The following is a 17,083-nucleotide window of genomic DNA, read 5'->3' as shown; positions in this document are numbered from 1 at the left end:
CTTTAAAAGTAACCATAAAGTAATCATTAAAACTACTGACCAGAGAAATGCTGGCTCTGTGTAAGAATTCCTACTGCTGAAAAGTGTTTGAAGCAAATGCAAAGCATTCAAGGAGTAAATTATATCCGAAGAGATACTTAATTATAATTTTATATACACTTTTATATACACTAAAACAGCAAGGAACTTTCAATGCGTGAGAAATAGTTTCAGCGTGAGAGCGCAAGATTGAATTTGTTTGTGTGAGCCTCATGCTCACTCAGTGGGTGAGACTTGAGAGCACTGTGTCAGTTTTTTTTTAAATAAACAAAGGTATTACGATGTGTTATAGCTTCGTTTTAATCGAACAAGGTCAAATTTCCCGACACAATTCCTCTGAGACGAAATTCCTACAGGCAACATAGGAATCTTGCAAAATGCTGACATGGCTGATGACGAATTTCAGACAAGGGACATGGGTACCCCCCCCCTAACAGGGCCTTGGGGTAGGGCATTAATTTTTAAAAATTCTGAAGACAAGGGGGGCTTAAAATGTTCATGCCACCCATGTTAGGGTATGTGGATCCCGCAATGAATTATACAGCCACCTTTGTTGTATACCAATGACTTCACTGACTGAGCGAGTAATTTTTTTCCCCCAACTAACTGCCATAACTCCCTCTTTATGGACCCCAAATGACAGCGAGAATGTGTCTGATATAACAAGAGTTCACTGGACTGCCAAAAGACCCTTAGCTTACTGCGTACATTATTTTATAATTTTTGCACACGTTTGAACACATTTTAGGTCAGTATTACATTTTGCAGCAACCGTTAATAATCGCATTTTAATGTGGGACACTTACTTCTTGGCATTATCTGCAATGTTGACCTTGGCTCCTCTCTCCAACAACAATTTGACAACATCTTCAAAGGCTCCCTGTATTGCCATCAGCAAAGGAGTTCTACCATCCTGGCCAAAGAAAATTCATAAAAAGCAGTTTTTCTTTGGGAAACAATAACAAATAGTGCATGACTGGAATGCCAGCAATCACTTCATGAAGAAAGCTCACTGTGAATTGGTTGGAAAGAAAATCGCTCACGTTTCAAATTGACACGAGGAAAACAACCTGACCATTGTTTAACAAAGGTAATCCAGTCGTACCAATAAAAAAAATGCCTCAACAAATTCAGTGGTGTACAAGTGTTGACTGTGTGATCCTTCAGGAAAAGTTTGCAATCCTTTATATGCATAAATCTGCACTTTACAAATGACAGAACTGAAGGCAAGAATTATTCTTACCTTGTCTTTTCCATTAAGGGATGCATTGTTATTAAGAAGAAGTTCAACACATCCTTTGTGTCCTTTTGCCGCTAGAGGAAAAAAGAGCAATCATGATACTTTGGGCAACATTTTAGCAAAGGCAACAGCTTTGTTCTTGAGAAAGAACAAACATATGGATAACAAAACAAAAAAAAATCATTCAAAATTTTGACCACATCAATGATTTCAAAATAATATTATTCCTAAAGCTTTAATTTGCTACCTGCATAAACAATGTAAGTACATGTAACTCACCTCTGCTTTGTATAATTGAACATTTCTAATCCATCAGATACTTTCAGTTGACACTCAAACTCATGGTTGAATGAATAATTACCCAATACCACCTTGAACGTCGACAATGTTTTTCTTGATACCACCTTGTGCAAGCTAATTGTTGTTCAATCCCGTAATTTTTTTCCGTATAGATACTAAACTAATACTTTCTCTTTTTCATTTTCTTCCTGTACAATCATATACATGTATATACACGTGCCTGCACCACCATGATATCTTCTCAGGTTTTGGCCTTTGGACCAATTAAAACCTGCAGAGACAACTAGCAACTGAAAAGCTCCTAATGATCACCTCACAGATTCAACAGTTGTTTCCAAAAAAATTGTACAGTATGGAACAGAAACTTGTGAAATTTTAGCGTGAGATTAGTTGTCAGATTTAGAGGTTGAAGTGTATTTTGATCAATCATGTAAAAAGAGTAATGAATAAAGCCTGAATGCAATAATTTCCACATGGTTTTCACTTGAAACTTTACTAATAAAAATGCTACGTACTACCTAGAGTTAAAAGGGTTGTAATAGTTTAATAATGTCACAGAGCTGCTAAACATACCTGCATGGTGTAGCGCTGTCATTTTTCTGCCATCCTGTGTTCCGACATGAACCTTGTGTTGTAATATTTGCCTCACACATTCAATATTCCCTGACTGTGCTGCCACATGAAGAGGACTACAACCTAAAGACATTAGGCAAGGCCACGAAAAACCTTGTAGTTATTGATTTAGTTATTTAAACTAAGCTAGCAACAAGGGAAATAAAGGGTATTGCCACCAATAGCTTCTCTGTGTGTCTTACCTAAGAAATTTTGGTTCACATATCAAGCTCTATAATTCAAGGCTATATACATCCATATGACAATTTACACATTTACACAGGATAAGCATTTTGAATATTGATCAAGGACATGTAGTGTGTACCTTATTACACAAAATTTTTGCAAAATGTTCATTTCACTATTTTGAGCTGCGCATATTTTGAAACACTTAAATTCCACGATTTTGCGGAAATTTTGTATTTTGAATCACTTTAACTTTGCATTTTTGATTAACAGTCAATAATTTATTGCCTTGGCAATGTTCTTTAACATGTCCTTGAATTTAGAAAACAAAATTTAATTTACCAAAGGTACAATATTGTCAAAATAAACAAAAATGCAACAGCGGGACTATATTGCCACATTCACAACAAAGCAGATCTCACAATGTCCACAAGCAGTTCATGTTTGTATGTAAATTACCGGTCAGGTCAACTGACCACAATATCCATTTACATTCATTTGAAAATTCCAAAATATGATTTTGTAAATATTTCAGTGTAATAAAGTTGCTCTTTATTGACTGTTCACATAATGTGAGTCGCTTAATTTTTGCATCATGTTATGTTCACACAACACCACTTTAATTATGTGAAAATCATAAGAATTAATGTGTTGCAAAAATTTCATGTAATATGGTAGCTCAAAACAACACTCGCATGGCTACCTTCTGATTTCAGTAATTTTTGGAATTGATAGGTGAAAAATGTAACTGTCACCTAAAACAGGCAAGGAAATCCTTAATAATTCAGAATATGTTGATTTGGATAAATGTGAGTTTCTACCTGCATTCCACTAATTTTAGACACAAATTTAAAGGTACAGTGTAACAGATACAGCATGACTTATTTGTCTTCCCCGATTGATCAAGCATGAACTAGATTTGTTCAGTTTCTTATTAACAAATAGATTTCATGTTGCCATGCATCTGTTCAAAAATAGATCACATTTTGACATCTTCTGTGATCTATTACTAAACAGATGCACTGCAACATGGAATCTATCTAATTTATGTAGAGTCAAACCTCCGATTGCCACAACCTATTGTAAGCGCCCCTGTCTCTTCAGCAACCACTTTTCGAAAACACCAAATTTTTCTAAGTCAAATCACTATATTTAGAACCTCTTGTAAGCAACCACCTCTTGTATACCATGTGTGACCACTTTCAGAGCTTAAAGTTTGACATTTTCTTTTGTTTTTAACCTCCTGTAAGTCACCAATGGAGAGATAATAGAGCAGAAACTGGATAGTAAGGTGTTGTACATAACATTACCACATTCCTGGGTAGTACAAGAGATGGAAATTTCTCAATGGATGAACTGGATTTTTTCTTGACAATTATTGTCTGTCAAATATTCAAGACAAAAAGTGTAAAGAATAGAGGCAAAAAACAGACCTTATACTTACCTGACCTGTTAACAAATGATAGGTCAGGCTGTTCTTCTAGCAACACCTCTAAACACTCAAAGTTTCCTAACTGACAGGCTGTGTGTAGGCTATGGGAAAAAGACCAATAAAATGCAAAAAATGTACTTTAATCTTAGTGTATTCACATGGCCATGGCGAAGCCCAGATAAACCAGATAAATGTTGAAATGTTGCCATTAGTTTTTTTAAAATTGGTTTATCTCAAATTTGAATGGCAAAACAACAGGTTCATTAAAATGCTCAACAAATGGGTGATTCCAGAAAATACAATGTATCCATACCCTAGGATGGGCGGCATGAACATTTTAACTCCCCGTCGCCTTTGGAAATTCCAAAATGCTCAAACCCCCATGCCCCCTGAATTCTAAAATCGTTAACCCTCCTTCCTTTCCTTCTATCCATTTGACTGCCTAAAACTTCTAACAAATGGGAAACTTGCACTTCCCCCGCCCCCCAAGAAAATTTTCAATTTTCAGTGAAGCAAACTAACACACCAGCAACTCATGTTTGTTAACATTTTAGTACACCACAGCTTCCCCTAGTAGTACTCTTTCCTATCTTCTAAGTGTTATCTTTAAGTTGTTTACTATCAAATACACCACAGCTTTACCTGCTTGATTTACAAACTAGGAAAGTCAACAGATCAGTGATTGCAGGCAAAGCCTTTGCTGTCTCCCTCCTCTGGAAATTCAGAGCTGAAACTCCCCCATGCTTTTGGAATTCCAAACTAGGTTACCCCCATGAGAGACTGGTGTGAGTTTTTCACAGGCAACAAGATCATCAATTGAAAATTTTAAATCCGTAAGAAACACAGACTTTTTTTATATTTTATTAATCTAAGGACTAATTCATCAACTTAAAGGCTTCTTCAATATGGAGCTTGCTGCACAACCCACATTTGATCTACTCTCATCAGCATGAATGCTAACACCTGCTTGATTGATCTTTATCCTGCTTCCACAGTAGTTTGTGCTTGATTTACGCAGATTTATGAACTAAAAAAGCTAACAGATCAGTGATTTCAAGCAAAGCTTTCATTGTCTCCACCCTCTGGAAATTCAGAACTGAAACTGTCCCATTGTTTTGGAATTCCAAACTGCATTACCCCTCCCATGCCTTTGCAATTTCAGTAAAGGAAAAACAGTTTGACTCAAGTTGCAGTGTTCCTCAAGACATGTTTTTGTGTGGAGGTTTACAAATTGAAGGGGTGAGTGCTAAACCATGCTAAGTGACGATTTGGGTGAAAAAAATTTTTTTGCGAAAGAGCTTCAATTTTTGCATGTGGTCTTCAATGCAATAGAAAAACGTGGTCCTGTATTTTTGTCGCTGGTTTTTGCTTTGTTTTCGAGTTAAAATGTACGCAAAAAACTTGGCTTTTCCTAGCCATGTCTTTAGGGGTTTATTTGTTGAACAGCAAACAGGCAGACTGTTTATAGTGTATGAAGTAAAAATCAAATCCCACAGCAAATAGAGCAGAAATCTGGGAACAGATTGTTTACATCGGTTATTGTGACATGAACACAACACATGAATCGATCAAGTGTCAAACAAAATACCATCAAACAAAAAAGAGATGTGCCGCATTAGAGTTCTGTCAACTAATATCTTAAGCATTGTTTTAAAGTACCTTGTATGCCTGCCTGGTGGTTGAGAGCCATCATAAAGCCTCGATAAAACCGTAAGTCATCAGCATGTTTTAAAGAATCAAAATGTGTTCTGAAGCTTCAAAGGCAGCTGATATACCATAATTGTGTTATCGGTGTTCGAAGTCAGATTGAGCAGGGCAGCAAAGTCCAAGAGCAGTACTTGCCCAAGAAAAATACCCTCTGGTGAGTTGTGGCCCATTTGCCAAGTGTTGCTAGCGTCAAAGTTTGGAAAGTGAGAACTGGTTTTAGACTTATAAAATTTGTCTTGTATCAACCGCCATGTTTTCCTGTGCACGAGGTGTAAAGACCCTTCCTGGCATGCATTGCAATAATGTTCTGCGGACGTTTCTCAAACTGGTAACTAGATTGCTTTAATTTCCTTTTTCATTCAAACATAATAATGGCCAACAAGTAGTGATCGATTGTAACATAGATCTGTGATCCAGGTTGCATTGATTTTATTTCAAATTGGCATGATTTGTAGTGTTTTGAGCTTCTGGGATCAGCGGACATGCAGATGTATGGAGACCCATACGTTGCGCAGAAAGGTTAATCTGTTAATCTGTCAGCCCTATTTATAGAGCGTTTTCATGTGAAGTCATCAAATTCTTAAATCCAAAACTAAACAGCCACCAAAGTTGTTATCCTCATCAGGCATAAGAGGTACCAGCGCATTTTGAACTTCGAAGTTATGGCCGTGCGTGACATAAAGCTACGATCGCATTTGTCGAAAACTATGTATTTATCTCGTGATTTTTAGCCATTGAAGACGTTGCCGTATTTGGAAAAGTGCTTATTGAAATGTTTATTTGTTTTATTTTGTTCTTATTTACACCTTTTTTGACCTCAAATCAACATTTTTGAGCTTATACCATTTTCAAGAGCCCATCATGGGCTCCTACCATTTTGCTGTTTTCTAAGTGAAACCAACATCCTTGCTGTCACCCATTAATGTCAAATCAACATTTTAACCTATTTAGACCTGAAATCAACATCATTGAGCTTACACATTGCGTGAAATTACCATTTTGTTGTTTTCTAAGTGAAATTAACATCCTTGCGGTCAAGCGTTAACATGAAATCAACATGTTAACCTATTTATAATGGTAATTGAACTGAGTGGAGTGCAATTTGGTCTGAAATCACAAGTATGATTTCAGACCAAAATTGCACGACCCTAAGTTCAATTGCCACTTTATTAAATCCATTTTGAAATCGCACAATTTTATCGCCTTAAATTTAGATTTTTGGTGTATTGTTCCAGTAGCCGGTTTCAAAAAAGCGGAACCGGAAACGTCTTTACGTCTCATTTAGTATGCAAAACGATGTCATGTGACGAAAACTCATTCAAGCATGACAAAGAAACAAGCAGTTCTGATCTTAAGTCGAAAATAGTGTACTTCAGGTATAAAAGTGCAATTCTCGTCGCCTGAATCAATTATGGAAGGCCTACCTTTCTTCTGTGGTTGAGGCTGAGACTTTTCATTGTCTTTGGAGAAGGAATTTGAAGGTACATATCCTGTGTAATTCTGCGATCAATTTCTTTTGAGTTGTGAAACTCCCTCGAGTGCACGATGCCCAGTGGATAGTATGTTTTTTTTCTTTTAAATACTGTTCAATGGCATGATTTTAAGGGGTCCAGCTCGTTATCATCTCCGTTTCTTTTTGTAACCTCGGCGTAGGACTCAATACTCAGGACCTTGTCAAGTTCTTGCAGCACCATTTGTTTTAAGATATTTCCAAGATGGCGGGACTGGCACCGGCTTCGTAAGACGTTCGTTCATGGACTATTTTGTGCAGTGTGGCGTATTTTGACTATGTTTATTCACAGCAACGGAGTTGAGCTGTTTTGTTGCTTCGTTTGAAACTACCGGAAACCTGGAAACATCTACCTTCTTGAGATGACTCTGAATTTGTTGTTGTGTGGTTTTCGTTTGTTTATGTTTTACTGGACTCAGTATCATACGGATCTTGAGCAGATGTTGAAGAAAAATCGCCAAAATATTCGTCAAAATGGACACTGAAAGTTGGGAACTTCCATTAAAGTAGGTCTTCAGCCTAAAGGAGCTCATAATCGTCATTCAGAAACTGTAATTAATTAAATTCATCAATTTTTTTGGAAAAAAAGCTACAGTAACAACAAAGTTTTGGCAATAGAACTTGCAAAATTCTCCACACAGTGGCTTTTTGCCTTTCATTTTCCTGAAATTTTATTGATTACTTTAAACTAATCTTGAAATCTGATTGGTTGTTTTGTTTTACTGGCCCATTCTCATTGGCTGAGAAAAAGATGCGATTTAGAGCAAAAAATAGTGCGATTTGTGAATAAATCACACCACTGAGAGCCAATCAGATTGCAAGGATAACCAGGGATTTCAAAATGGATTTAATAAAGACCTGAAATCAACATCATTGAGCTTATATGCTGCGTGAAATTGACATTTTGCTGGTTTCAAAGTGAAATCAACATCCTTGCCGTCACACATTAACGTGAAATCAACATTTTAACCTATTTAGACCTGAAATCAACATCATTGAGTTTATGCGCTGCGTGAAATTTACATTTTGCTGGTTTCTAAGTGAAATCAACATCCTTGCCGTCACGCGTTAACGTGAAATCAACATTTTAACCTACATGTATTTAGACCTGAAATCAACATCATTGAGCTTATGCGCTGCGTGAAATTGACATTTTGCTGTGTTCTAAGTGAAATCAACATCCTTGCTGTCACGCATTAACATGAAATCAACATTTTAAACTATTTAGACCTGAAATCAACATCATTGAGCTTATGCGCTGCGTGAAATTACCATTTTGCTGTTTTCTAAGTGAAATCAACATCCTTACCGTCACGCGTTAATGTGAAATCAACATTTTAACCTATTTATTTATTTATTCAATTTTCACTGCGATTATATAACAAAGGAAAAAAAAATCATAAACGATATTACAAAAGTAATGATATTAATAATAATTGTAATAACACATTAATAAAAAAATCCTAGTACATAACAAGGCAGTGAGGAAGACTAGAAGGGAACTGACGAACCTGAAATCAACATCATTGAGCTTATGCGCTGCGTGAAATTGACATTGCCATCATGCGTTAACGTGAAATCAACCTTTCAACTGTTTTTGACCTGAAATTAAGATTTTGTTAAGGTTACGCGCTGTGAGAAAAATCAACATTTTGCTGCATTTTAAGTGAAATGAACATCTTTGCGGTCACACACTGACGTGACAACAAATACAAGTTTTTTGAACCCTTAATGTCTCAGAAGCAATGCAAACTTCAGCAAAAACACATACAGAACATTGTTTAACACACCTAAAAAATAACGCATGCGAAATTTGGTGCTTTTTTGACAAAGTTCATTTTTGATCAAAATACGTAACGCCCATTTTCCACCAAGCCCTTCACATAACGAAACCGGGCTTGGTTATAATAAACTGAGCCGATCCTTTGTTATGAATCCTTTGTTATAATAAACCGAGGTGAGACTTTGACTTATAACAAAGGCTCGCTTCAGTTTATTATAACAAAGGCCCTGGCTTCGTTTATCTAAAGAGCTTGGCTGAAAAAGGGCATTAGGTATTTTTCTCAAAAGTGAACTTTGTCGAAAATGCTCCAAATTTCGCATGCAGTTTTGTTTAGGTATGTTTAGCAATGTCCCGTAGTTTTTCCGCTAAACTTTGCTTCGTTTTCGAGATATTGTGTATGCAAAAAACCACTCGGTTTTCCTAGCGGCGTCTTTATAAAGCAAAGCAAAAACCAGCGGCAAAAATACAGAACCACGTTTTTCTATTACATTGAGGACCACATGTAAAAATTCAAGCACTTTCGCAAATATTTTTTTCACCCAAATCGTCACTTAGCATGGTTTTGCAGTCACCCCCTTCAATGATCCTTCATCATAGGCCTGCAATGCGTGCAGAGAGCTTTATTATATAGCTCTCTGCAGGCACTGCAGGCCTATGATGAGAGAGCATAATTATTGTCAATATTACAGTTTTGACAAATCCAAGGAGTTTCGGCCATTCTTTCCACTAAATACCTGATAGCTGTGACGGTAAAGGCTTTGTGGTTCTGCCATGTACTAGGCCATGCGCACGGTGTTGGTCTACAGAGCCGCTACAAAATATGTAATGCTAAAAAACACGGTGGAGTATAAAATTTAAGGACAGCTATAACAATCTGGCGGCATCAAATGAAAGTAAATTATATGTGCCTTTATCTCCTAATGAGAAAATCCCAGAATATCTACTTACTTTCACTTGAAAACAAAATGAAAACACCATACAGGAAATTGACGATAAAAACAGGAGTGAACGAGTTTGAAATTTTTGACATCCTTTCTGTTGCTGTTAAAATTTTGAGACAAAAGTCTTGAAAATCAAGGTGCACATGAGTTGCAGAATCAAGTTGAATAGGTATTTTTCACAGAAAGTCAACACAATCAAAGATAAAAGTGATTTTCTAGCGTTACATTCATATTTTTGAACCAAAGTTTTGGTCCGAATTTCAACGTTAAACATAAGCGTTTTGTCCAGCTTGTGAAAACGTTCACATCGTTCGTTTGGTTCGTTTTGTTTCCATCATTTGGATTGTTTCTATCGTTTGCAATGTTTTTATTGTGCGTTTTGTTTTTATCACACGTTCGTATCATTTCTATTATTCGTTTGATTTCTATTTTGAGTATTGTTTACAACCCGGGTTTTGAACTATCTTTGGCGTCCTTGTTCTCGCGTCTGTTGCTTGGTGACTTGCCACTGGCACATGAATCTCGACTTCAGCTTCACAGTTCAGGCACAGGCAAGCACAGTTTAGGCACAATGAATGCAAATTTTACATAGTTTATAAATCTTCCAATGCGCAGATCATTTAAAATGTTCTTCAGCATTATTCAAGGATGTGTTTAGAGTTATTTCACTGAAAGCATTGGCAAGCCTGCTTTCCCAATGCATCGAAAAAACGTGCAAAATGTTTGAAGTAAATTGCTTGTAAACAGTACTTGGAAGACTGTTGGAGTATCATTTTTGTTCCTAAACTGGACCAGAACCACACTGCTCTTCCTAAATTTATTACATGATTAGCCAGTGCTATGAGAGGTTTGAACTCAGTGAACTTGGGATCAGCTGAAAGTTTCGTGGCTTTCAGTGGCAGCATTAAATTACTCATGTCATGTCAATTTCTGTTACATTAAGGCATGTTTAACATGACAACTTGTTTTAAAGTACAAACGAAACCTCCTGTGCCTTCGTAAAAAACCTAGACTGATCCCAGACGAAACAATTGTGTTGACTTTTTTTGTTAACTTTTGATACAATACAATTACAGGCTGGCCAATCAGAATCGTTGGTTCTCACGGCTAGTAAAATTCCAGGTTGAATGAAGCAGAAAGGTTACCACTGATTTATCCATTTTTTTTTATTTTTTAGGCCTGGTTTAAACGTCGCATTTTACATGCGCCAAATCAAATACTAATTTTAGTCAACTCGAATGAATAAGTTTGGCTGATTTGATTTAAACGTCACATTTTTTTGCTGAATAAAATTGTTGAGCGCAAGCGATAGCGACGTGTTAATTCCCATTCGAGCACACACAATTTATTTAACATAATTTATTTAACATAATTTATGAATTAGATTCGGCACATGTAAAATGCGGCATTTAAATCAACTGTTGAACTTCAGTCAAATATTCGACTGAACTCACATTTAATTCAAATATGTCGCATTTAATTGATTTAAACGTCGCATTTTACATGCACTTAATTCGGCAATTCGATTCGGCACATGTAAAATGCGACGTTTAAACCGAGCCTTATTTAATAGCTTTATCAGTTGATATATCTTGATTTTTGTGACATTATTTTTAGTTAATTGAGCAATTGATCTTAACTTCAGCGGAAGATAAGATCTTTCAATTTTGACGTGCATTTTCTTGTCTGCACAAAACAACCTGTCAGAAGTTTTCAAAACACTACAAAATTGGTTGCAACAAACAGATGATCATTTTGTTTACCAAGCCAGTTTTTCGCATGAAGGGTCCCTGGAAATCCCTTGCAATGTCAACCGATCACGTAGGTCTTTGAATAAATAAACTTGAGGTGCGCAATTAAACGTTCGAAACGAAACAAACAAAAGAAGGAAACCAAACAAACATTAGACATGTTTTAAACGCTGCAAACGCTGTAAATGCTGCAAACTCTGCACCGTTTGGGATTGAAAATGTAATGCCGCCACCAAGAATTTCAGTGAGTCGTGTAAAGTTTTCTGCTTGTTACTCGCTAACCGGGCAAAAGAGAGGAGATTCAAACAACAACACCACAAGCTGATATAACAGAGAATCTATGACTACGATTATTTTCGTTCACATTCAGTCCATGATTAGCGACTGTACATCAACACCATGCGCATGGTCACTAACATCTGACATGCCTTCAAAAAATCAGGCATTGATCTTCCTATTTTTAGTTGTCCAGCTTTCTGAGCAGACACTTTGGACCATTAACCATGTAAGTAAAAAAAAAATTGTCATACAATGAAACGACTACATATATAATATATTTACTAGAGATTTGACTGTCATGACTTAAAATTTATATACTTGGATATTTCCTTACGCTGTTGTTCCATTTGGATCCACCTTAGAGGCTGATGTTCCTTTTTTTGCCAATGTTGACCTAAGATTAATTCAGTACAAAGTATCAGTACAAGTACTGATAAAACAGGGTGATGACAAGTTTGCACCAAGAAAAAAATATAGTAATAAACTACTTAACAGCCTGGGGTTGATACAGGATTTTAGAGAAGGGGGTTTGAGATACGGACCGGTTAAGGTGGTCCCCTGTAGGGGGGTGGGTGGGGTAGGTACCTGTGTGTCATATGCAAAACGTGTCGTACTTATGTTACTTTCTTGATGATGGTACAAAACTATTTGAAACTATCCTTGTGGTGCTATTCTCTTAAGAACAATTAATAATAATAATGATAATAATAATAATAATATATTTTATTATTAATATTTTTATTATTGTTATTATTATGTTTCCACAAATCTCTTGCTATCCTTGTGGTGCTATTCTCTTAAGAACAATTACAGCAATTTGCTCGAAATGCATGCACAGGTTAGTTAGCATCAGTGCCGACTATATGTTAGGTGAAAGATACATTTCATACAGGATAACAAACAAATGTTGAGTGCTTTTCCTTGTGGTAGAACACAACATGTTAGACACATGAGTTCTAACATCGCTAGCGTGATACACTCTGTTCGTGAGTTCAGATCCATGCGTTTTCTTTATTTTCTGAGTAATACCACACTCTCATTTTGACCGAGGATAACAGCTATACTTCAGGTAATGTCAGTTCTCCCTTTTTTAGTGCAAAGAATGCTACTGTACAGTGACTGCACATCTTTGGGAATCACCCTTAGCAGCATATGTGAAGTGTTTTCTTTGAGATTGACTATAGATGGTACATGTAAGTCATTGAGTGGCAATCAAGTAATTTATACAAGCTAACTACTTCATTAAACTAATACAACTGCCGAGGTGTTTTCACATTGCTAAACAAAAACAAATGTACAACACTAAAGACAAATGAGCTTACTTGAGCTTCTCCACATCTCCATTCTCAACACACTCAATAAGTCGCTCATCATACTTAGTCCAGTCAGCTGCACTGTGGTGATTCACTTGAAGTTGCGTCTGTGTGGAAAAAATCTTTTAATTGCTCCATGGTTACTTAGCTTAACTACTGATAGTACACTATGTACCTTGTTTCCTGTAAATGAATTACTGTTAAAAATCAATTGAAAGTAGTATTCAAAACTTGAATTATTTAGTAATACAAAGACATTATGATAAGAAGAAAAAATAAAACAATAAAACAATAGAGTTCGCAGGCATAAATATGTTTTGGGCCTGACTCAGACTCATTTTAGCCCGAGCCACTAAATGAGGGTTAAAATGAGCTCTGAGAAGAGCCCAAAACATATTTATGCCCAAAAACATAAACTCCATTTCTGTTATCACTTTGGAGGGCACCGAGAAAATAAAAACTGAAAAAAATGTCAACAAAACAGTCTGGACAATCAGCTTTTATTTTCACTCTGTGAAAATACACAATACATCAAGCAAAGCTGGCTAGAAATTACAAAATCTTGCCATTTGAGTTTTAAAAAATTGTAGAGGACATGAAAGGAAAGGTCAATTAATAAAGCTTACTTGTAAGTGCAAATGTGAAGTTTATTTCAGAGGGCTAAAATACATATTAGCCCGGCAAATTCTCCATTTTAGCCCACACAATGCCCCACAATGTCCGACAAAGTGACAATAATAGTGAATTAGAAGTAAGCATGTTCTATACATGTACCTCAATATAGTGTTTTTATCCACAGAAAAATAATTTGCACTTAATGACTGGCCCCAAGGGAAACAGTGAGTTTTGTTTCACCGAGACCCTCATGCAGTGGAACAGGGAAACAAAATCACCACAATCACTGGTACCAGGCCACAAAAGGCCAACAGCATTCCACTCCCTCAAGTACTCTGAAGTCTTTCTTTACTCAGTCTTTTTCAACTGTATGTCATTCATTCACACAAGTGAAGACTGCCTGTTCTCGTTAAGCGCTGTTCCAAACATCAAAATGGATCATTTTCCATTTGGCCAATAACGTCCAAAATTGACTCGCCTTACCCCTTCCTCTACCAGACGTCCAGCGGACCTTATTATAAGCATGCAACAAGGCCCCTAAAGCCTGGTTCACACTAGCGATATAACGACAAAACAACATAAGCAAAAGATCAGTTTTATCTTTATGTCGTTATGTTCATGCTGTTATCTTGCTAATATGTCATTATGTCTACATGTTCACACTACAAACATAACGTCCTTTGTACCTCGAGATAACGTCCTTTTTATGTCGTTCGTGACGATGTCGTTATGCATGTCGTTATGTCGCTAGTGTGAACCAGGCTTACTGCTCGTGTGAATAACTGTCTCTCAACTGAAGAATATTCCTATTTTGCAAACTTCACAAGGAAGACTACATGAAAGCCTACTGAGACTCACTGCTTAATTAAGCTAATATTCATAATCCCTTAATCTCAAACAAGTATCAAAAGATCGCAAACATAAGCTTACAGAACCTGTTGTCCCCGAATAAACACTCCAGCTCTTTATATCAGGCTCCATATTATTACCATGGTCAATCTGCACTAACCTGAGAACTTCGTTTCGCCAACTTTCCCTTAATCTTCTTCATTCCCAGCTTCCATTTGACGTGGCGACAGTGTTACATCCTAAACCATTTCTCCTCTTGTTTCGTTTTGATTCCCTAAAAATTTTTCTGTTCACAAACGAAGTCGGCGAAAGCGAAAACGACACTTTCAAAACAACTTACTTAACCATCCTATATCACTTCCTGTGACTGTTCGTACTGTTTATCCTATGATAATGATCCCGAAAGCCGCTGTGGCTACAATATTACATTCAAGATCAGTCGAGGAATGATCAGAGGAATGAAGATCAAAATATCCTGGGGGCTTGGGGACAATCTAGAGTCCAGAGCCCTAGCAATTGTAGCATAGCAGCGTCTGAGATTAGAGATGGTTTGTTGCCCGAGACGGGGGGTGGGTGGGGGGTACTTGCCCAAGTTTTTTGTATGGGTGTGCGGCCCGAACCTTGAAGCCTGTACCCTATTTCAGACTAATATCTGTGTCCTGTTTCAGATCTGAACCCAAAATCGATCGATATCCTGTTTCAGACCTCTAAAATTAGTACGCGGCTCTATAACTGGACCATATGACCGCGGGAAACCAGAAGACAGTGCCTTCCATTTGCGTGAACATTTGAGAAGGGGTACAAATTTGCCGATGTTAATACGGACAAAAAAAGTTCATTGTAAGTTAAGTAAATACCCAGTGCCAAACCACATGTACAGTAAAAAAAACATCCCTATTTCAGACCACGATGGTCAAAATCTATGAGAAACCAGAAACTGCGAAGGACCGCATACGATAAACGCTGCCAACGTAGGATCTACAAGAGATCTGATCAGCCAAAAATATACATAAAGACAAACAATAGACTGCAAGGCTGATACTACGTGAAAGATGTTTCGAGACACCAACATGACTAACACCGGTAAAGCAGGATCGCAACAGTGGGCAGCTGTTTCGTCCTTAATATCGGGACTCGTCACCACTGTGTAGCGAAGATATGTAACGCCAGCCCAAGGGCCAACGCACATAAATTGCAAAATGACCCGTTCACTATATCAAGTTCCGTACTTTGAACTTACTTGCGCCCGAAACACGCGTTGCCACATTACGTGTTTAGGGTCCAGGGAACAATGCCGAAGATGGCAATCTTCAAAGTACCATTTGCAAACAAAAGAAAATGAAATCCCTAGTTATGACCACTTTCGGCTTTTAAAAAAGTTTCAAAATCTTATAATATCAAGCGTAGAAATTACTGAAAAATGGTAAATCCACTTGTAACAGTTTTTAATTTCGGTCAAACTTGTTTCTTTTCCTGTCAATTTCAGTTCAGTTAGATTTTTCTGCATGACTTTTCTGTTTGTGAAGTCATGACCCAGTCCCTTCTACTAACCATGCTGGGATGGCGGTGGAGGGGGGAGGGTGGGGGAGAGGGGCGTTAGAAATTCAGAGAACAGAGGTACTCCAGCGTCGGCAGAACAAGAGAATAGTTCACATTTTTATTTCTTGAATGATATTCTTGGTTTTTCTCAAATCAGTTTTAGTACGAACTTGTTCTGCCCCTTCATGTTCGCGCCTTAAATCTTAAGTTTTCTTTCTCTTCCTTCTACTCAGTTCTTATCTTTAAAGCGTTCTCTTAAACATGTACAGTATATATTTTCTCTTCAATAATCTTTTTCATAATCATTTAATTATTGATTCATCACGATAAGGAATAGGCCTAAACATAATGTGATCACATAAATCACAATCATTTCTCCTCGTTTGATGAAAACTCCCTTTTCTGAAGTCATAAGACAAGAAGACAAGCAGGGCTCTAAGTGTGATCTCTAGAGTAAGTTATAAGGTTAAGGGCCCATTAACCGATTTATGCGCGCGCTCGCGCGCGTTGCTAAGGAGGTGAAATTTCACTTCCGGTTACTTCCGTCAGCCTGAACGTGGAAAGTAAAAACAACTGAATAACTTGCAAATTCGTTTGCGTTTAAGATGTTTTTTCTTTGTGTTTCACAAAATGCATAGTAGAAAAAGTACAAGCAAAGACAAAATAAGAGAAAAACAGAGAAACAAGAGCAATAGAAAGAAGAAAAACTAACTCCGTGTGGCTTTGTTTGATCTTACCGAAGTGCGCTGGTAGTGTAAATTGCGCACGCGCTGATAGGGTAACTTCCAATTTATATATCGGGCGCACTTCCGGTTTCTTTAAATGCTAAAGGAAACGCGGCTTTTCTCTAAATCCGGTCTTTTTCGACGGATTTCGATCAAAGCCAACGTTGGAAACATAGCTATGCATTCCTTTTCCGAAATCATGCTTTTTTCAGAAAATTACGAATTTTGTTAAATTTTGAAATTCTCTAAAAATCTGACGTTT

The 17,083-nt window shown here is 37.0% G+C and overlaps 1 protein-coding gene across 3 annotated transcripts in view; it reads right to left on the bottom strand.

Annotated features, from left to right (window-relative positions):
* LOC145479292 (uncharacterized) overlaps positions 1-15,035 on the bottom strand; it is an 83,549-nt gene extending 68,514 nt beyond the window's left edge. Inside the window, exons 1-8 of one of the 3 annotated variants that reach the window (XM_081457627.1) lie at positions 14,898-14,994; positions 14,718-14,831; positions 13,103-13,200; positions 12,115-12,174; positions 3,822-3,910; positions 2,153-2,275; positions 1,283-1,353; positions 846-952 (exon numbers count right to left, since the gene is read on the bottom strand). In XM_081457627.1, the coding sequence (XP_081313753.1) occupies positions 846-952; positions 1,283-1,353; positions 2,153-2,275; positions 3,822-3,910; positions 12,115-12,174; positions 13,103-13,200; positions 14,718-14,759 (590 nt within the window). In that variant the 5' untranslated portion in view covers positions 14,760-14,831; positions 14,898-14,994. Of the gene's footprint in view, positions 1-845; positions 953-1,282; positions 1,354-2,152; positions 2,276-3,821; positions 3,911-12,114; positions 12,175-13,102; positions 13,201-14,717 lie in introns of all 3 variants that reach the window. The other 2 variants (XM_081457620.1, XM_081457637.1) reach the window with 2 other exon arrangements.
* Between the last annotated feature and the right edge of the window lie 2,048 nt (positions 15,036-17,083).

This window comes from Orbicella franksi, chromosome 1 (assembly GCF_964199315.1).
Source record: "Orbicella franksi chromosome 1, jaOrbFran1.1, whole genome shotgun sequence".
Classification (NCBI taxonomy): Eukaryota; Metazoa; Cnidaria; class Anthozoa; order Scleractinia; family Merulinidae; genus Orbicella; species Orbicella franksi.
The sequence above is the reverse complement of the archived record's forward strand: the minus strand, read 5'-3'. Positions and strand labels throughout refer to the sequence as shown.